Genomic DNA, 22,584 nt, shown 5'->3' on the forward strand with positions numbered 1-22,584 from the left:
GCCTTCAAAATTATCTACTCCTTCATTTATGCTTTCACAATTATCTACTGCCACCTAAAAAATTTTAATCCTCAATTAAACCTTTTAAGACCATCACAAACTTAAAAACAATATCTGTGAAGTCCCACATCGGTTAGGAAGGAGAACGAAGCATGCCATATATATGGGTGTGGATACCTTCCTTGTGTGGACGCGTTTTGGGGTGGCATGCGTGCCATTGCCAGAAGCAAAACCGTGAGGGCTGCGGCCAAAGCGGACAATATCCACATGCGGGTTGCTGGGCTGTTACATTTGGTATCAGAGCCGGGACCCGGGCCGGTGTGCCAGCGAGGGCGCTGGACTCCCTTGAGGGGGGTGGATTGTGAAGTCCCACATCGGTTAGGAAGGAGAACGAAGCATGCCATATATATGGGTGTGGATACCTTCCTTGTGTGGACGCGTTTTGGGGTGGCATGCGTGCCATTGCCAGAAGCAAAACCGTGAGGGCTGCGGCCAAAGCGGACAATATCCACATGCGGGTTGCTGGGCTGTTACAATATCAACCTTCATCATCACAGTTATGACACACATGACACAACGCAATATTAAAGGACACAACCCTAAACATGACACAAATGTCACTTACCTCTATACTTGAATTTTCAAACTCCATTCTACTTTCCCGTTTAATAACAATAAATCAATCTATCAACCTCAAAAGACTTCCGCAACAGTTAATCTCTCTATTAACTGTACACACCAGCAACAGATGTATCAACAACATTGCACATACATATAAAATAAAATGCAAATTAAACAAAAAACGTTAACCTCCAAAATGGCTTCCTTCTGTACGAGACACTTTAGGTTTCAAAAATAAACAAAATCGATTGCTCACCTGTTAAACCTAAAAAATCTTCGCACCGGTTGCGGACTACCACCAACAACAACGGACGGGCCGCCGGACACCCACTTCAAAGATGCTCTCCACAAAATGACGTCGCCACCTATCGCACCTGCTAATCAGAACTGCTACAACCAAAACACCACACTAACCGGATCGCAAATCAACTGATGATGGAAAATCCTAAACAACAGCAAAACCCTTCATAAACCTATAAAACACCGACAAATATCAAAATTACAAGGACTACTCTGCAATTCTTAAATCTTAATCATTACATTAAAATCTCAACCGTTCAATATTTTAATATTATATCTACGGTCATCCTAAACCCTAAACATGCAGCACGGATGGATCACTTATCAAATTTGACTATCAGAGACTTCACCTTTGTCTAGTGCATTTTTTTTACCTCATTCACAATCTAAACGAGTTTAGTATTTTTTTGTTTTTTTTTCCCATTTTGGACTACACGTGAATAATGTATCATTCCTTAAATTTTGAAGGATAAAATTGGTATTTACATATTTTTTTACTTATCTTTAACTACAATAATTAAAAATTAAGATTATTCATATTATCTATTAAAACATAAATAAGCAATCAATAAATCTTCGTTGATTCGAGTGGTACTAAACTTAATTTTCTTTAAAAAAAATCTTGAATTTAAATTTTATGTATGAAAAAAAAAATTTAGTTGAGAGAGAAGAATTTTACTAAAGATGGTCATTCAGGTTTATTGACAAAAATTAATTAGTAACCATCGAAGAGTTTTTTTTCCTTCAAATTTTCTTTACTATAAAAACATTTATAAAAAAATAAGAAAATGTAATTTAAAATATTTTCATTATTAATATACTTTATTAAATTTATATATTTATAAATTTAATATTTTCTAAAAACAGATTAGTAATATAAATTAAAATAATATAAGACATTTATAGATTATATATATGTATATATATATATAACATGTATTTTTAAAATTAAAATAATATAAAACTTATAAATTATAAATCGAATACTTTTTTACACGAATTATTACTCTAATTACAAATAAGTAAAGGACTTACAAAGTTGATGTTAAAGATTCAAGGTGGGAACGCGAGGATTGGCATCTCAATCTCTATAGTCTGACTTACTAATTGGGTCCTTGATCCTTGACTACCATTATCTTCCCGGCCCATTCTTTTTTGCACTTTTCCTCCCTTTTTTTATATCCTTTCTTTTTTGTACTTTTTGAAAATTAGTTTTAGTGTATATTTTTCAACCGTATATTAATTTTTAGTATATATATTATTATTTTAATATATCCGATTCACAGTTAAATATTTATTATATATAATTAAAATTTAAAATAAATTATGTAAAATATATGAATATATATTCAAAACCTGAATAAGTAAGTATTTTAAATATATAAATTATATTTTAGATTTATAATAAATAATTCATATTTTAACATAATATTATTTTTTATTTATTAATAATTTATTAAAAATATTAAAACTTAATTATTAATTATTATAATAAATAAAAATCAAATTAAATATAAAATTAAAAACTCTTTAGTAAAAAGAAAAGTTCCTAAAAATATTCTTGCATTAGAAATTCATTTCTTTAGTGACACAATACAAAAAAGAAATCTCATGTAGTGACATACATATTCATTACAACAAAATTCATTTTTACCGATAATTATTTACTGGCAATAAATTAATTGCCTTTGTTTTGTTATTTAATAAAAGTATTAGTGACTAATATATAATGGTTACTAAAAAAATATTTATATCACACCAAAATTTACTATTAGCGACAATTATTTATTAAGAAAAACTTTAGTCCCACATCGACTAGAAATAAGATAATTAAAGAGTATATAAATGAATAATATACTCTCACCTTACAGCAAGTTTGTTATGTAGGATTGAGTTAGACCTATAACTTATTATTATAAATTAGTATGAGATAACTCACTATTATCAAACTCAATAATCCTTAAACTTAAGAGGGTCGACTATTGATCAGAAAATTTTATATATATATATATATATATATATATATATATATATATATATATATATAATTAGAAGACAACCTTCATCTTAAAGTCCCACATCAACTAAAAATAAGGTAATTAAAAAGAATATATATAAGTAGAAAGACAACTCTCATCTTACAAGTCCCACATCAACTAGAGATAAAGTAATTATTTATTTGTACTCATCTTACAAGTCTCACATCGACTAGAAAGTAAAAAATGTCACAAAAAGATATACACTTTTTTCGACCATTAAGGGTTTTTACCAGCATTTTGAATAATTTCCGCTAAATGTTTTAGCGACATTGCATACAATGGCTAATGTAAAAATGCCGGTAAAAGATTTTGTAGCAATTTTTATTGCCACTAAAAGTCATATTAAATGTCACTAAAAGTCTATTTTGTTGTAGTAATTATAATAATACAATACTTATTACTGAAAATTACTTTTATTTAACAATATATATTGATATATTGTTAAAAAATATAGATCTAGATTATAGTAATACATAATATATATTATTAAATCTCATTTAAAATCAACACTAAAATTATATTTAGGTATAAGTCAAATAAATTTATATCTATATTTATTAGGGATTGAAGGGTTGATAAATGAAGAGAAAAGAAGAGCAAATAAAAGTTTCTTAATATATTAATTATAACAATTCAAAAGTATTAATACAAATAAATAAATAGAGGAAAACTATTTTAATTACTATTCTATTTTTAAATATATATATATATATTTGTATTTTCACATTATAATATTTATTTTAATTATACATTATTTATTTTATTTTTTCATAAAATATATATATTTAGAAGAAAAAAATGATAGGAATTCAAAGTTTGTTAAAAATTAAAACTATAATTACCTAAGAAATATTTTTGTCTGGAAAATCTAAATTGATATATGAAAAAATCATATAAGTATACCATTTGTCTCATTTTACTTTTTCAGCTAGATTATCAATTAAATTTACCTAACACTTCTAATTAAATAAGTTAATTTTTTTAGTTTTTAACTTGTAACTTTCAATTTTTAGTTAGCTTATCATTTGATTTTGCTAAAAATATACAATCATAAAACGCTAAAAAAAATAGTATTATTATATCAGATAAAAATTGTCAAAGGTTAGAAATGTCTATATTAGTATAATCTTTGCCAAATTAACGAAAATAAATTATCAGTATAAATTTTGGAGGTTTTCACTAACATGATGTATATAGACTAATATTAGGTGTATTAAGATTATATATCAATATTCTTTACAAACAAATTATTTGTTAGTGTCGTATATCATATTGTTAGCATAAATCGATAATATTTTAATTTTTGTTTTAGAGAAAGAAAGAGTAATAATCGAATGTTAAATAATTAAAAATGATATTTCTTTTAAGTGATATAAGACCAGCGTGATGTTCATATTTATTTCAAGGAAAAAATATATATAGTTAATTTGGTTCATGAAACCCATTGAATTGAACTTACGAATGGAGTGATCTTTTCAAGGAAGTTTGCTTCCAGTTCTGCTATGATCATGATCATAGATAATAAATGGTTTTGTGCATTTGGAACATGCTAATTACATTTTGCAATATCAAATCAGATCTAAGTTGTTTAATTTGGACGCTAAAATATCCGATTTGGTCGTAGTAAAGCATTGGTGATTTGATGTATAATTACTGCTTCGTATACAAAAACAAATCTTAGCTTTGTGGCAATTCTCCTCTATAAAAATTAAAGAACAAAAAAGATTGAGAATTGCATTTGCATCATTTCCTAGCTAGCTTCAAATTCCGTGCCAATTTTAAGGTCGATGATATAATTTAGACGTTTCCTTATGTTGTAAATTATGATTATTATATCGCTGCAGCTGTCAATGGTGAATGTTTCGGACGAGAGAAGAAACAACACACAGGAAATTAAAGATCAAGTACTTCTGTGGTGAAAGTTACATATCCGAACACAAATTAGTCTTTAATTATTTCGACTAAATAAAAAAAAATGGTGATCAGCTGTGTATGATTCTACAATAAAGGGTCTTTATTGCGGCTGTTAATTATGAATTTGTGGTTATGGTATGGGAACATTTTGATTTTGTTCCTTGATGGCCTCACAGGCTCCTATTCCAAATTAAAGAGATATATATATATATATATATATATATATATATATATATATATATATATATATATATATATGCGTGAAAAGTGATGCATTAGATAGAGAGGATGATTGAGGTTTAGATTTCCACAATTTCACATGCTGACACATGTGCTCATTCCCTCTTGTGCTTGATTATTTGGATAGAATCATAGAACAGTGCAAAAGGGAGTGGGCAAACATATTTATCACAATGGTTGACCTTGAACTTAATTGATTAGCTATATATGATATATGAAACCTGTTTCCTTTGCGCCCTTTCCCCACCACTTTCTCATTGCATGGCTAGACCCCACAAACCCTATATTATACATATTGTCATAAGGTTTTCATATCATCAAAGATTCCCTAGCAATTAGCTAGCTCTCTCACAACTCACACAATCATGCACGGCTTTATTTGCCCTATATATAGGCATCCATGCAAGAAGTGGAGATAATATGTGTGTCAATTAACAGACACCTGAACATGTTTTTAGTTACAAGACATTTGAATGTCGTCCAAAACTTAGCTATGGATTTAATTTAGTAAACTTATGAATGCTCTGAACAAATTTTATTGAGGTGGGAAAAATTATAAAAGCAACAACAAAATTTCAACGAAAGCCTAGTACATACTATTTCAATCCTTTACCATCTAATAATTTTATGGATTTATGCTCTAAATGTTGATGCAGTAAGAATTTTATAACAAAATATATAACTAATTATGGCGTTTATCAAAATTTTCTCCTGTTCCAAATCACGGTAACCTTTCTGTGTCTTGTGTGGATGGTTGCATTAATGTAAGGGTCAAGGTCGAAGAGATCTAAGAATGAAGAATATCTCTTTTTAAAGAAACAAAGTGGCTTTATGTGGACAGTATCAATCTTCCCTAACTATATACAATGACTTTGGCATACTGTAAAGCACTTCCGCAACTCCCACTCGGCTTAAATTACGATTATATATGATAATGATTTTTTTATGCAACAGCTACACTACTGCACTCATCTTAATTACTACGTACTATATAATATAATATATGAAATATATAGCACTTTATAGTGTGTATATAGTATGAGAGTTTTTTGGTATAAAATATTTATTTGTACAAATGTAAATACTATACTACAACTTATATATGTTTCTTTTCTTTTTCTATCATATCTCATATCTTTATTATATTGACAAACTTTTTTTTTATCATTATCAATATATAATATTAAGATAATATATGTGACTCAATGATAATGAAAATATATTTCATTCAAGATCCTAAAAATACTATCATTTAAGTATAACTCTTGAAATATCTTTCAATAATAACTCTTTAAAATGTTTTCCTGTAGGTCCTAGGTCACACACATGGGTTGCAAGGTCCTAGGTCACACATGGTATAAAATGTTTTCGTGTAGGTCCTAGGTCACACACATGGGTTACACAGGAATTAAAGCAAACAATAATGCAATCAACTTGAAGTTATAACAAATTTTAAAAATGTTCAAGGAAAATGATCCATATTTATAACATAGGAGTAGATGATGTATATATTAGTATTTTATTTTGTACATTAAAAAAATTTATTTTCATATGATTAAAATTTATAATAAATATATATTTATGAATATATTTTATTTTTAGATATGTAATGAATAATTTAAGTTATGTTATTAAGTTTTTTTCAATAAAATCTATTGAAACTCAATATTTATAAATAGAGATAAAAGAAGATGAATTGAAAGAAATGAGAGATGAGTATACAAATAAAAAGAAAGATGGTGGCTTGGGATAATTAATCGAGAGATTTTTTTTTGGGTTGTGGTGTATGAAATGAACCTCCTCAAAAAGAAAAAAAAAATTTTAAAAGTATAATTGAATTAATATATATATATATATATATATATATATATATATATATATATATATGAGAGTTCAAATTAGTTTTTATAATTATTATAATATTCAATAACTTTTAATTAGATAATGATTTTTTAAAAACTTATCGTTAAATTGGTATTTCATTTTACTTATATCATATATAAAATTTTATATTAATAAAAAATTAATAGATACTTTATTCATATAGATTAAAGTTGACGTAATATATGTTTTTAAAAATATACTAAAATATGAATAATTTGATTACATTTTCATTGTTGTTCAATTTTAATAAAATTAAACATATGAGTTTAAGGTATTACAAAGTTTCAACCTAATGATGTATTTTGAAAAATTTTCATATAATTTAAAGTTATTAAATAGTGTAATAATTATAAAAGTTACACCAATATAATTTAAACTTTTTCTATATATAAATCACTGCAAACATCAACAATTTAAATTTCAATTAATTTAGTCAACATAATTTATCTTTACCAATCATTCCAATAGATGAAAAGGATTTTAATTTTGATATATTGTCAAGATAAATAATTTTTATATTGTCAAACAATTAGAAAGCACATGTTCTAAAATGTTTCAAGAGTAATTATTACAAAAATAAATAATTTTCGTAATCATATTATTAATATAGAGTATTAATTTATTAATTTTACTAATAATTAATTTCCATTAAGAAACATAACTATACACTCTTAATAGAGTCTTGATGTGGAGATTGAGTCCATTTCCCTTTTTAATTACAAATTAGATGTTAATCCGTGCGTTGCACAATAAAAATATATATATATATATATATATATATATATATATATATATATCATATTTTAAAGAGTTTAAAATTATATTAAATTATTATATTTAATAAATGTTAAAAATTGAAATAAAAAATGTATAATAATTATATATAAGATACATACATATGTTTGTCAAAAATTAGGAGAAGAAGATGGGTAAAACAATTGATTTTATTGTAATTTAGTTTTTTTGAGTTCACTGTGTCATTAAGGAATAAATGTGTTATGTTTTTGTTTTAAATTTTTATTGCATGGATTTTAAAATTAAACTCAACTACAAGATGCATTGAATAATAATTAAAATTAAAGATATAAAAATAATAAGTGAAACTATAAATAAAAAATAAACAATGAACATATAATGCTGAAATAATTTCTTGAAATTTAATAGTCATAGAATACATATTATTTTTTACTTTGCAATTGTGTTATTATCTTTTTAGATCAATTTGTAGGTAATTTAGTCAAAAAGATAAAAATCACATAATTCCTATAATATAAGATTTATGTACACATTCATTAAAATTATTTAATTCAAACTCTATTATATATTTTGTGTGTGAAATTTGATGATCTTTTTTAAATTAACATGTAAAATAAAAGTGAAAAAGAAAATTTAGAGAAGAAAAAAATTATAATAAAAGATGTATTAACTATCAAACTCACTTTTAATCATTTTTCTAAAATCAAACTCATTTCGCAAACTTAATTATATGATAAATGACTTTAGTTATAATGAAACATTTAAATTTTCTTTTTAAATTTAAAATGAAAACTTACAATTAACTATTTTATCATAAAATAAATAAATAAATAAATTGTATAATGTACCAATAAATATCATAATAATATGAACAATATTTTTGTTTCATAACTTATAATTTATAAATACAAATAAATATTTATTTTATTTATAAATAATAATAATTACATATAATTAATTATTTTCTAAAACTGATATTTTAATTAAATCCAATCTCTTAATTACACATAAATACAATTATTAATATATATATATATATATATATATATATATATATATATATATATATATATATATATATGATTTAATAAAATTTCAAATTATTCGAAGCTAACTGTGACAAACATTGATATAAAGTAATATAATCAATGTACATATTATTTTCTTTTATGTTTATAATTAATAATATTTATATTCTATTTATAATTTTTCTATAATTAATATTTTAATTAATTCAGTCTATTAATTTAAAATTAATATAATCAATAATATATATACTAAATAAATATAATTTTTAATTATCCGTTATTCAATACTAATTAGTTATGGTGTCAGAAAAAATATTAATTAGTTATAAAAATATTACTTAACACGGTTATCACAATTATAATTTTGTAAAAATTCAACTTTTAATTAACTAAAATTTTAAATAAAAAAATGCATATCTTAATTATTTAAGAAAAAATAATTATAAAAATGAGTGATGGAAGAAGATAATAAAATTATATATATATATATATATGAGGAGGGTTCAAACGACACCGGTGTAACTTTTACCAAGTATTACACCGCTCAATAACTTTATATTAAATGTAAATTTTGAAGATCCAACCATTAGATTGAAAGTTCATATCTCTTAAATCATATATATCAAATTTTATATTAATCTAAGATGATTTGATACTTCATTCTCATAAAATAAAATTGACGTAATATATACATTTCAAAATATACTAAAATATGAACACTTTGATTACCTTCAAGTTGTTGTTCAATTTAAACAAAATTTGACATATATGATCTAAGAGATATGAACTTTCAATATAACGGTTGGATTTTCAAAATTTACATTTAATATAAAGTTATTAAGCGGTGTAACACTTAGTAAAAGTTACACCGGTCTCGTTTGAACCCTCCTATATATATATATATATATATATATATATATATATATATATATATAAAAGATTGTGAAACATATATATTTTGATGAAAATTATAAAAATAAATAATAATAATAATAATAGTAATAAGTTTGATAGGAATTTTAAGAATTTATTGTGAGTTATATTTGATTTTCCTTTAGAACAATGAAAAAATAGAAATAATTATGTTATCTAGTCTCAATTTTGGAATTTCACGAAATATGCATCGTTAAAAATTGTAAAAAAAAGAAGAAAAATTTCTTGGTTATACTTATGCTTGTACAGTTGAAAATCACAATTGTAAAACTTGTATCATATTCTCATCTAAAGGTGGATTGGGTTTACCTTAACTTTTTTAGAAAAAAAAGAGTAATGTGATAAGCAAATAGAAGAAAAAAAAAATTGTGAAACATACATATTTTAATGAAGGAGATGAAAAAAAAAAATAAGTCTTACAAGAATTTCAAGAATTAATTGATATTTAGTCACATTTGATTTTATAGAAAATAAAGATTCATAGAAACAAATCATCAAAAGTGATCAATGAATTGTATTAATGACTTTTATTTTTTTTGTGTGTGTATTTGAATTAAATTATCAGTTTTTATTTTCCAATTAAATTCTTACTCTTTTTCCCCCCCAAACGTCGGGAAATAGGAACGAAATTTTCTTTTTTATTTTATTTTATTTTAAAACTATTCCCTCAACAAATGGTCGTGTAGAAGTCCACGTTGTATACGAAACCTACTTCGTGCGTTTATGCACTATGAAGCTAGTGGTTCTATCATTCATTTGAAATGATTATTTTATTAATAGTGGAGGACCAATTATACTTAAATCTACCTTTCAATATCCTTTTTCTTCCTGAATTGCTAGTCAGAGTGTGGAAGCACTATCTCTATCTCCTAGGTTTAACGTTTAAGTTTAAGAGGAAAAAGTTATATTCACATATGCTCATCAACTCTTAAACTAAGTTTTCCATTCCCCCTCTTTAAATGCAAAGGTTACCCCCAAATTCTAATTGCTTTTTGCGCTTCAGTAATGCAAAGGTTGTCACCAAATCACATTGCTTCAGACAAAGATCCACTAAATCTAACTTTAAAATATTTCTATGCCCTCTGACAGCTTAACAAGAAGAATTAATAAATAGATTCCAAGAAGCTTCAAAATATTAGTACTTTTAGTGTTGGGGAGAAGGGGGATAATAGACTTTTGATTTTGACATGCATGTCATTTCCTCCTAGGATAAAGTAACAAACTAATTGAATTATCTATATTCTGCAGCTATGATTTCTACTATGTAGAAAAGCCTCTATTCCTCCCTCTTCTCTCAATCAAATTTAGTTATATATCTTCTTAAAGTATCCTCTAAATTACAATTTCTCGTTATAGTTATAGACAATAAACAGCCAAACTTGGCACTTTTGCAGCAGTTGATCTTGACAGTGGCTTTTGTTCTCAACCATTTATTTACCGTTCTAGATATGAAACAGGTTTGTGGGCCATGATCGACCTTTTGGTGTTGAAAAAGTTCTCAAAATCCTTCAAGTCTGATCTTTAATTGTGTTATTTAGCAGCAAGAGTAGAAAGTTAATTAGCATGGAGGGATGACATCAAAATGGGGATTTAGATTTACTTTGACAACTTGATATTTAAAAAAGAAACTTTAAATTTGGGGTGACTGTGTTGTGTGGTGTTGAAAGTTAAAACATATTCTGGATGAGCATGAATGCATTATTTTGATCTACACTTTTTAGGTGATGTTTTCCCCACAAGCATTAATGTTGTTGTGATTTAAAAACCTTTATGAAAAAGCACTAATGTGAAAAAACCCACTTTAGTGGTTCAATATTGGGAAGTAGCTAGGATAGTTCCACATCCACCTTCATCGGTTAATATCTCTCGATTGTCATCACAAACACAAAAGACAAAGCTGACACGTACACACCCATTTTACAAATATTTAACTGTAATGGTGCATAGATGGTTCAATCAGTGGTGTAAAGTCTACCAGTGTGGAGCTTTCACTGGATTCCTTGAAAATTGGTATCATATTCTGCAAACTATATTGCATGCCACCAAAAAAAAAATGAATAAGTATCTGAACAGGTCTAATGTAGTAAAAAATATTCTCTATTAATAATAAGCACTATCAGTTGCTGTAGATTGGCCTAGCTTGTTGTTTAAATGCAAGGAATCCACTAGGCAAACAATTTTATTTCAGAGACAGTGACTAGAAAAAATAATAGAAGAGCAATTACATACTGATACTGCAGATCCGTACGAGCATTTACAAAAAATTGTGTAACACATGAAAGTTGCTATTGGTGATGTTTGATGCCCCCATCTTAATTACACGAGCTTAATTAATGATATACCATATAGAAAAACTAAAATTCAGAAACTCTCTTACATATGCTTAAAACCTCTAGTGACAAAAGCATTGGTGTTGTTTCCTAATGAAGTTTAGGCGTCTGAAGTAAACTTGTGACATGTGGTTTGATTAAGTAGCAATAGCATTCTATCTTCTCATGAGGATGATACTTCATGGATATATATAGCATGGACAAAATAAGCATTTCCTACGGTGCTCTTCTTATTGGAAAAAAGAAAAAAGAAAAAAGAAATAGGTGCAGGATTAGATTGAGTCAGAAGTTCAAGCTTTGGTTTCATGTGTTGTGTTTTGGATTCTGGAAAATTTAAGTCCAGTTTGACAAATTAAGTTAATGTATCGGTCTAATAACTAAAACCGAATAATTAGGCCCCAAAAGTACTTATAGAGAACCTTTCAGCTGAGAATGACAATCACAAAACACTAAATAAAAGCCCAAAATTTGTTAGAGGTAATTATTCTCTCAACATTTGCCTAGTTTCCCATGTTATCTCAACTAAGAAACATCATGATAACCAAATTAATAATGGTATAATTAAACCACATAAAATCTAATATATCTCTCTAATTTTTACCTTCTACTAACTAGTATCCTGCAAATACTAATATCAACATCAGAGCCTTTGCAAGTGCACTATAAGAATTCAGCTTGTAAGAATTTGTGGAGATTCCTTTTGAATATTCCACTTTAGAAGACCGTGCTTAACACCTTGGCATGTGGCAACTTGAGCAATAAGGGTCATGAATTCCAAAACATCTTACAAAATGGTGAAGTTGTGATAACAAAATGGTTTACAAGGAACCTCTTAGGAAGTCCAAAACATTTGCACCGGTGGTACTTTTTAAACACATTCCTAATGAGAAACTACTGTTTATGGCTCTATACCTGCCCCCAAGCAATCATCAAGGGTCATAGGAATTTGGAATCAAATCAAGGGCACATGCACCACAAAGTGCAAAAAGAACCGTCCATATGAAATCGACCCAATGAAAAAAGAAAAGAATAAGGTCCAAAACTCCATATCATATCATATGGTAATAGGAAGTGAGAAAAGTCATTAGGAAATGGGCATTTTCAGTTAAAGGTCTATTTTACCTTTTGTATCTAGATAGTGTCTTAGTGCGGTTAGGCCAAGTCATATTCTTTCAACACTTTTACAATAAGAGAAGGAGATGCTTCTAATGTCTTTTGGTTCAGTTCAGATATAAAGAACCAAACTGATTGGGCGCCCTTATCTTTAGATTATGCTAATGCTACGTACGCGCTTATTCTGTGCAAAACAATCCCACTCAATTTTGAAGAACCTAAAATATCTGTGTTTTGGCCATGGAAAGGTAACATAGATATCCGATTGGAAAAAAGTTGAGATAACCTTGCTTAATCCTGTGATTGACCGCACCACTGTAGCATATGAAGAGGTTGATCAATGGCACTATTAGAACTACATTACATACACTCTTCATCTTAAATGCATATTTTAAACTAAGCTGGCATCTTTTTTTTGGTCAAACTAAGGTAGCATTTGATGCGGGAAATGATTTAACATTACTGAAGAAGTGGCATGTTAATAAAAGTGTTCCATGCTTCGTATAAGAGAATGTATGCATATATATGTTTATTGTTTAGATATATATATTTTTTTAATCTAAGAAAGATTAATACAGATAAAATCGAATTTAGGTCTTTCTATTTTTATTTTATTTTATTTTATTTTAACTATTAGTTTAATCCTAATACTTTTATATTATTTAGAATTAAGTACAAGAGTTGTTCAAAATCATTATATATATATATATATAAGTCTATTTAGATTTATTTTACTCAATAATTCATGACTTATATCAAATTTTAATAATTTAACTATTGAATTAAAATCTCTTAGATTAAATATGTAAATTTTTAAAAATTTTAAAATTATTTAATATTTTATTTTATTAATTTAAATTAATGTATAAAATATTTTTATGATTATCCGTTGTTTTAAATAAAATAAATAAAATATTAAATAATTTTTAATTTTTTTAAAATTTTATAAAATTGATCTATATATTAAGAATATTTAATTTAATAATTAAATCATAATATATAAATTATTAAACAAAATAAGTTTAGGTAGATTTACTTTTTAAAGTAAACAAATTTCTTTTATATATATATATATATATATATATATATATATATATAAAGTGTGTGAGAGAGAGAAAATATATAAATAATAATCAATTTAGGTTAAGTTAATTTTAAGCTTTATGTCCATCATTTTACTTTGAAGGTGACCTCATCAAACCTGATTCTAATTTAGTTAAGTAATCAAGTAGGATATTTAAAAGTATTTGGTTCATAAAAAATAATTAATATGTATAAACATAATCCAGAAAAAGTGGTAAAATATTAAAAAATTTAAAGAAAAAATACCTTTCCCCGTAAAGTATATTTAAAATAAATAAAAGAGTTGAATTTTTTTTAATTTAATATTTAGAATTAACTTCTTTAAAATGAGAAAATACATTTTAATTAATAAAATAAATTCATAATTATTAATTAAAAATAATTATTTAAAATTTAATATATATATATATATATATTAAGATTAATTATAAATTCAAATATTAATTTTAATTAATAATTAATATACTTTGTCCTTTAAAGTATATTTTCTTAAATTTAAATATTCAAGTCCTAATATTTTATATATTATTTTAACTAGTATAAGGAATATTAAAAATATTTATTTTATCTAACTAAAATTTATAATAGTTTGTTTTAGCTAGATTGAACTGGATTTTTTTCAACTCTAATGAAATCCGTTTGTTCGAGTTGGTGGGATGAAGTGAACCTATCAACGCCATGTAACATTCATTAAAGCATATTTCAGTGCGACGTAGTGGCACCAAATCCTTTCCCAGTTTAGCAAATGGGCTTCATTATTGAGAAAAAGACGACGAGGGACAGAAGGAACAAAAGTTTCGTTCCTTTGCTTTCCAGCCATTTTTTTTTCTGCTTTCATTATTACTCCTTCATATTAACAATAATATAGAATAAGAATAAAAATCAAAATGAAGAACTAGGATAAAATGAAATCTACCTTACCCAAAAATGAAATCTTTGTTTGGTACGAATGTAAAGAAAAAATGATGATTTTTTATAATTTTTTGGTAAACTATAGATAAAAATAAAATAAATTGATCCAGTTAAATTCAATTCATTCCAATTTCCGAGTCCGTCAAAATTTTAATACATTATTGTTTTATTCTTGAACTAGAAAGATTTGTACAACAATAGTATCTATGTCTGACCCTGTTTGGTATATTCTTTTGGCTGTGGTTCAATTAACTGGTTAAAAGAAAAAGTTAGCAAGTACCACAAAGTCTAAACTAAACTAGTTCCCACAATCTCTGAAGACTTAGCATTTCACAAGAGAAAGTGTGTGTTCCTGAAATGGTTTCAAAATTCTTTGGTGGAGTGGATGATGGAGGGACTGGGCGTGGAACTAGCCCTATCTGAACATCAACCACCTTTTCTTTTTGAAACTGAAATCAACTTTTTGATGTGATCCTCTTTCAACTTGTTATGTTCATTTTGGAGTTTCAATTCATTGGGTTTCTTGCTTGGGTCTTCTGTAAGTTTTATAGCTCATACCGGTCCAATCTTCTCCGTTGTGCAAATGGTATTGCCTATGCAAACTCAACTTTTTAGATTTTTGGTATTTGATTGTGTTGGATACAATATTGTTGTTTTTCATGGAACATGATTTAGTCAGTTAAAACTCCTTTCCTATTCTGAAGGAATGACTCATTGTTTTTCCATCAAATGAAAACAATAAAGTTGTGGTTTACTTGATTACCAGAAATTATAAATTGTTTGGGGGACCATGGATGATAATTACCATTCTTTTCTGTGGATAAGTTTGAAACCCTTTATTCTCTCTACGTCTCTTCCAAAGACCAAACAGTGCCAATAGGACTTGAATCTTTTGATTTGCAGAAAATCTATGTGTTGCGTGCAATGGCCACCTTACCAATTGAGTGTATGTCAGAAGCAATTTTTTAAATACAGGGATATTTTAGATTTCATTTCTTTCATGTGCAATAAAGGATATTGATTCTTCAAAAGCATCATTATTATTTTTATTATTTGCCTCGTGAATTAGGATGATATATTTCAAAATATTGTCATCTTAACTATTCTAATTGCTATCTCATTATGTGGTTTTTTCCATTTTCTTTTCATAGTGAAAGTGGTTGAAGAAAGTAGTCACTAGTCTACTTGTTACAGGTTGAAAAGAAATGATCATGTAACAGATGCTCTTTTGACTTCTGGCAATGGCAAGTGAGTTTCAAATTCGACATAGTTCTTTCAGAAGGATCATCTGATAACTGCCCCTTGTAAATCAAGGAGCAGAAAGTATGTGGTGATTGGTTTTTTCTGTTGAAAAGCATTCCAGACCAGTTGTGTTTAGCATCATCGTGGGGGCAAATCTCCTTTGGCAGTATAGCTTCCTATGTTCCAATCTTGGAAGAGGCAAATTTATTAATTATCTAGAATTTATTTATGTTCGAAGGTTCAACTGTGTTGGGCAACTCTCCTTTGGCAAAAGTTACTTGATTTCCTTTGGTTGGATTCCTGATAGTAGTAGTAGTAATATATGTGATAATTTCTTGTCATCTTCATTCTGAGGTTATTCCACTAGGAAATCGTCACTTTCACCTGGGCAAATCTTCTTTGGCATCTTTTGATTATCTTGGTGAGCTGCCTCCTACTTTCATGGTTTTTCTTCCAGAAAATAACAAAAAAGGTCTCTGATAGTTGTAGCTTATTGATACTAGTTTTCATTTTGGAAAGCTCTCTCAAGAGGTTCTTTCTGTGGAAATTCCAGTTCAAACTGGGCAAATCTCCTTTGGCATTTTGGAGTCTTTGATCGACTTCTGTTATCCTATCAGGCAAATCACCTTTGCCGTCAACTTTCCAGTTTCAGTGGTCAAGATCAAGACAATATTTTAACTTACTACCTGTTGACAAACATCAGTATCAATCAGACACGTTTTCCATTGTACACAAATATTCTTTGAAATCAATATCGACACATCTGTTGTGGATCAGAATATCCCCTGGATTTTAATGTTTCTATTTGCTTGAGAAGGTAAGGATCCTCTTAAATCCCTATTTATTGTTAATGTTCTTTCATGGATATTTTAAAATTTTGTCTAAAGTGATCAAAGCTCATTCAAAGAAAAAGTAAAATCGAGAGTTTAAAATCTACATCTTAATTGTTATGTAGTATGCTTTCTTCTCAACGTATTACTGATTGCTGATTAATTCTGATTCCATCTATTTCTCAGTCTGATGAGAATTCCAGTTGATTGACTAACAACTCACATCTATGATTTACGTTCAGATAGAGATCACATCAAAATTGATGCAAAAGCAAAGTGTGTGTTTGGTAACACATCTAATGTCACTAGACGTGGATTTGGAAGCAATTATTAGTTGTTTTCTATCAAAATTGATATGATTCTTGCTTGGATGTGGATCTTGGACACATCCAAACATGCCCTAATTATTGCTACCAGTGAACCACATTCAGCCATAATGATATGAATCCAAACACGCTCTCCATCCTTTCCTTCTTGTTTTGAAGTTAGTTATTTTCTTGTAAATATTTTATTGATGTTTCCATGAACACATTATGACAGGCATCTAATTAATGGATGCTCACATTACTGATTTGGATTGGGAGACTTCAAGTGACAGCAGCAGCAGTGAGGATCAAGAGGATATTGATTTTCCATTTGGTGGACAAGCTCGGAGCATACTATCAAGTTTAGAAGAAAGCATTGGGAGGATTGATGATTTTCTCTCATTTGAGAGGGCATTTGTCCATGGGGATGTGATCTGCGTCTCCTCAGACCCATCCGGGCAAATGGGGAGGGTCACAAGTGTTGAAGTGTTAGTAGACTTGGAAAATGTTCAAGGAAAGAAATTAAGAAATGTGAACTCCAAGAAACTTATGAAGATTCGCTCCATTTCAGAAGGTGATTACGTAATTAAGGGGCCATGGATTGGTCGGGTTCAGGGGGTAGTAGACAGAGTGACTATATTGTTTGATGATGGAACTAAATCTGAGGTCATTACCTTGGAAAAAGATAAGCTTTTACCACTGACTCATAATTTTCTTGAGGATTCACAGTATCCATTCTATCCAGGGCAGAGAGTGAAGGTTAAGACCTCCAATGCTTCCAAACCAGCTAGATGGCTGTGTGGCACCTCGAAAAACAATCATGATGAAGGAACTGTTTGTGCTTTGGAAGCTGGTTTGGTGTATGTTAATTGGCTGGCCTCTATTCGCTGGGGTTCCAATTTGAATGCAAATGTTCCTCCATGCTGGCAAGATTCCAGAAACTTGACCCTGTTGTCCTGTTTTTCACATACAAACTGGCAACTTGGTGACTGGTGCATGCTCCCAGTTGTGGACCAAAAGGAACACATGATTCAAGATGCATCTACCTGTGATCTTTATAATGAGCAAAGTATGGCTAGAGGGTACAAGAGAAGAAGCTTTAACTCTATCATAGGGGAATTATTTGTAATTGAGAAGATAAAGACCAAAGTTGATGTTGTTTGGCAAAATGGTGAACATGATTTGGGGTTAGATCCACACAACTTAATCCCAGTGAACGTCATAAACACTCATGAATTTTGGCCCCAGCAGTTTGTGCTGGAAAAAGGTGCTTCTGATGATCCTCTTAAACCTGGCAATCAAAGATGGGGAGTTGTTCTTTCCATGGATGCTAAAGAGCATACTGTAAAGGTACAGTGGAAAACTGTTCCCACATCTGAGACAGATAATTTGGCTGGAGAAACAGTGATGGAAACTGTGAGTGCCTACGAGCTTGTTGAGCACCCAGATTATTCCTGTTGTTTTGGTGATATTGTGTTCAAGGCGGCTCAAAAACAGCTTGATTACCAAGCTGATAAAAATAATGCAAAGTCCATGACTGATTTGAATGAGGAGGCTCCTCCGATAAACCGGGACCAAACATGTTATCAGAATAATTCTGTAGACAACAGTTACCTCTCCTGTATTGGCAATGTTACTGGTTTCAAAGATGGTGATGTTGAGGTGAAATGGGCTACTGGTTTAACAACCAAGGTATGACATAAATTTTTGTGTACTCAATATTGTAGTTAATTTTGCTAATGCCTATATATTGAGATGTAGAACTCATGAGGTCAGTTCTTCCCATATCTGAATTATCTAGATAAACAGTATAATAGATAAGGATAGATCCTAATAGTTTAGTGATCCCCTCCTCTCCTGCAATCCTGCTTGTACCTGAAACCGTCTTGTTGCGTGCCTGTGCTGTGAGGTATAAGATCTTTCTCAGCTAAAAGCAGAGTTTGTTTGTAGCAACAGCTGTTTTGCGTAGTTAAGGTTGGTCTAGGATTATCTTTTTCCATTCTTTTGGGATACAAAAGAAAATGCTTTCCTTTCATTGTCAAAATCTAGATGTAGTAATAATTGGCAAATATCTACGAGTTATGATCACTAAACTTGGACCAGATCATACTTATTTGATAATCTACTGAACTTAGACTGCAACAATATTAGTTACTCGACAATTCTTTCTCGTGATAAATTGTAACTGCAATGATATTAGTCACTTAAGAACAATTCTTTCTTATGTTCAACTGCTGCAATATTAGTCACTTAAGAACAACTCTTATGTTCTATTGTAATTTATACACTACATTGTATTTGTAGCGCCTTCATCTACAGGAAGTCATTACAAATTTATTTGTGCCCTAACAGGTTGCACCTTACAAAATTTTTCGAATTGATAAACATGAAGTTTCAACTGTAACCCCTGTTCCTTATGAAACAAATGTCGAGGAGTTGACTCAAGAGATGGTTGAACATAGAAGTCTAACTTCTGAACAGAAGGGAAAGGTGAGGGCAATAACTTGTCTTAATGTCCTGCATCTATGTACATCCATATGTGTATAATGTATATACTTGTATAATAATCTAATATTTATGTGGATTATTTATGGGACATTGAGATACAGAGATCTCTTTTTGGAAATTATTGTGAAAACTGAAAAGTCGGGTAGTTAATAGCAAGAGATAACAAAATAAAACTTTTAAACTCTTCAAAATTATGGATCGATAGTCATTATAAAATAGTGTTTTTCAATGAAAATATAATTTTTGAGTTTACCATTGATTGTCTAATCATAAGCTGAATATCACTTTGATGATCAGGACTTGTTAGATTGTAATGGCAATAGAGATAATTGTGAAAAGCATCCAGGGGCGAGTAGTTCCTCTTCCCTTCCTCAAGCTGCCTTTGAACTTTTCTCCAGCATTAAGGCCAGCATATTCCAAACACTTGGTGTAACATCACTTTCCAGAAAATTCTCCTCAGTTCCTACGTTTGAAGAGGGAAACGAATCTAATTTTCTTGGTAAGAAAGATATGGACACCTGCGGCAATGACCCTGAATCACGTCCTGTGAGCACGGTACAGTCTTCTGAGGACATAACTCCATATTGTGAAGTTATCAAGACTCGTGAGAGGAATGATTTTCCAGTTTCTTTAGACAACAACAGTTCAGATCAGTTGAAACAGTTTGATGTGATTGATAATTGCTCAGACCACCACTTTTTTGACGAGGGGAAAGGGTTGTCATTGTCTCAGGTTAGGCATTGGCACATAATCACTTACAGTGACATTTTTGCATCATTGGAGCTAATTTTTCTCCTATTTTGGTTCCTTTGCAGGTTAAAAAGGATTGGGTGAAGAAGGTACAGCAAGAATGGAACATCCTGGAGAAAAATCTTCCTGGTGCACACATTGTCTTATTTATTTTGAGCCATATTTTTATATTGTTATACAATGGTTAAACTCAGGCTACAAAGTTATAATTGGATCACAGAAGTCATAGATCCCTGTCAATATATATGGATGGGATTGATAGTGCTTTTAATTCCTTTAGAGACAAGTTTCAATTTTAGGAAGACCAGGACCCTTAGATTGGGTAGATTACTGCAAAATGCGAATTAAATTGGTGGTTGCTGTAATGATGAACAAAAAATTGTCAAAATTCCATCTTTCAGAACTTGGAATCCATAGGTTTAATTGAAAGTATAAGCAACTATGTAAGCTTTGTTGGCCATTAAGATTTAACCTGCAACTGATCTGAAAATGAGTAGTAGTTACTTGACAAAAAGGGAAATCTGGTTAGTATACTGCAAATTTCCTCGCACTTTTCTTCAAAATTCACGTTCAATCTTTATTTGCACAAACAGAAACTATTTATGTCCGCGTTTTTGAAGAAAGAATGGATCTCATGCGAACAGCCATTGTTGGTGCATCTGGGACACCTTATCACGATGGACTTTTTTTCTTTGATATACGTTTCCCTCCTGAGTATCCCAGTGAACCCCCTGTAAGCTTTTGAATGTAGTTTTGCTGAGCCTTTTCAAAAAAAATTCACCTATGTGCATGGTAACTCTTATGAACTTTGTAATCTCATGCAGATGGTGCATTACAATTCTGGTGGACTACGATTAAATCCTAATTTGTATGAGTCAGGGAAAGTCTGTCTGAGTCTCCTAAACACTTGGAGCGGCACAGCCACCGAAGTGTGGAACCCTGGAGCTTCCACAATTCTTCAAGTCCTTCTTTCTCTGCAGGCCCTTGTCCTTAATGAGAAGCCTTATTTCAACGAGGCTGGATATGATCAACAAAAAGGCAGAGCTGAAGGGGAGAAAAACTCTGTGAGTTACAATGAGAATGCTTTCCTTGTCACCTGCAAATCCATTTTGTATCTGTTAAGAAAGCCTCCAAAGGTAAAATCTCTACTTTGGTTTGCCTTTAGGTGCCATCTGAATCTTGGAATATACTTATATAGATGGAAAAGTGGCTAAAAATGACTCTTATTGCAGCATTTTGAGGCATTGGTGGAAGAGCACTTTAGACAACGGTCCAAACATATACTTATGGCTTGTAAGGCATATCTTGAAGGAGCTCCTATTGGATGTGCTTTTGGTGGTGGAAAAACTGAGCATGAAAACCAAAAGGGAACTTCTGCTGGATTTAAAATCATGCTTGCTAAGCTCTTTCCCAAGCTTGTAGAGGCATTTTCTGACAAGGGAATTGATTGCAGTCAGTTTGCTGAGATGCAAAAGTAACTGTTCTACCTTGTAGAGGAAAATATTCCAACCTTATGTGTAATATTAATTTGTTTTTACTTATTTGTATAATATCAAATACCGATATCCTCTTGCAAACCACACCCTTTCCAAAATAAAAGAGGTGTTGAAGATGCAATGAAAATAAATACCTTGTGGCATGTGACTATGTGTATCAGTGTATGTGTCATATATGGCTTGAATATGTGAAAATGTGGAATAAGAGAAACAATGATTGGAGTAATTTGCTTGATGTGTCCTTTCGTCTTTTTTATAATGCTTATAAATGTGCTATGCCTTGCTATAGAAGGGGTTGGA

The 22,584-nt window shown here is 29.3% G+C and overlaps 1 protein-coding gene across 1 annotated transcript; it reads left to right on the forward strand.

Annotated features, from left to right (window-relative positions):
• The first annotated feature begins 15,342 nt into the window (after positions 1 to 15,342).
• LOC109803264 (putative ubiquitin-conjugating enzyme E2 24) lies at positions 15,343 to 22,510 on the forward strand. The gene is made up of 9 exons (XM_020364763.3): positions 15,343 to 15,739; positions 16,348 to 17,212; positions 17,766 to 19,222; positions 19,883 to 20,020; positions 20,336 to 20,770; positions 20,854 to 20,917; positions 21,382 to 21,521; positions 21,613 to 21,924; positions 22,021 to 22,510. The coding sequence occupies exons 3-9, from the start codon at positions 17,777 to 17,779 to the stop codon at positions 22,264 to 22,266; spliced, it is 2,781 nt and encodes a 926-aa protein (XP_020220352.1). The 5' UTR covers positions 15,343 to 15,739; positions 16,348 to 17,212; positions 17,766 to 17,776; the 3' UTR covers positions 22,267 to 22,510.
• Positions 22,511 to 22,584: the final 74 nt, after the last annotated feature.

The sequence above is a fragment of the Cajanus cajan genome, chromosome 1 (assembly GCF_000230855.2).
Source record: "Cajanus cajan strain Asha chromosome 1, NIPB_CcT2T_4, whole genome shotgun sequence".
In the NCBI taxonomy this organism is placed as follows: Eukaryota; Viridiplantae; Streptophyta; class Magnoliopsida; order Fabales; family Fabaceae; genus Cajanus; species Cajanus cajan.

What these genes read in the sequence shown, in the direction of transcription:
- LOC109803264 (XM_020364763.3), top strand. Translation starts at nt 17,777, where the DNA reads ATGGATGCTCACATTACTGATTTGGATTGGGAGACTTCAAGTGACAGC. An exon ending in CTTCTGAACAGAAGGGAAAG is followed by an intron (nt 20,021 to 20,335) that starts GTGAGGGCAATA and finishes TTTGATGATCAG; the next exon opens with GACTTGTTAGATTGTAATGG. An exon ending in CCTGGAGAAAAATCTTCCTG is followed by an intron (nt 20,918 to 21,381) that starts GTGCACACATTG and finishes TTGCACAAACAG; the next exon opens with AAACTATTTATGTCCGCGTT.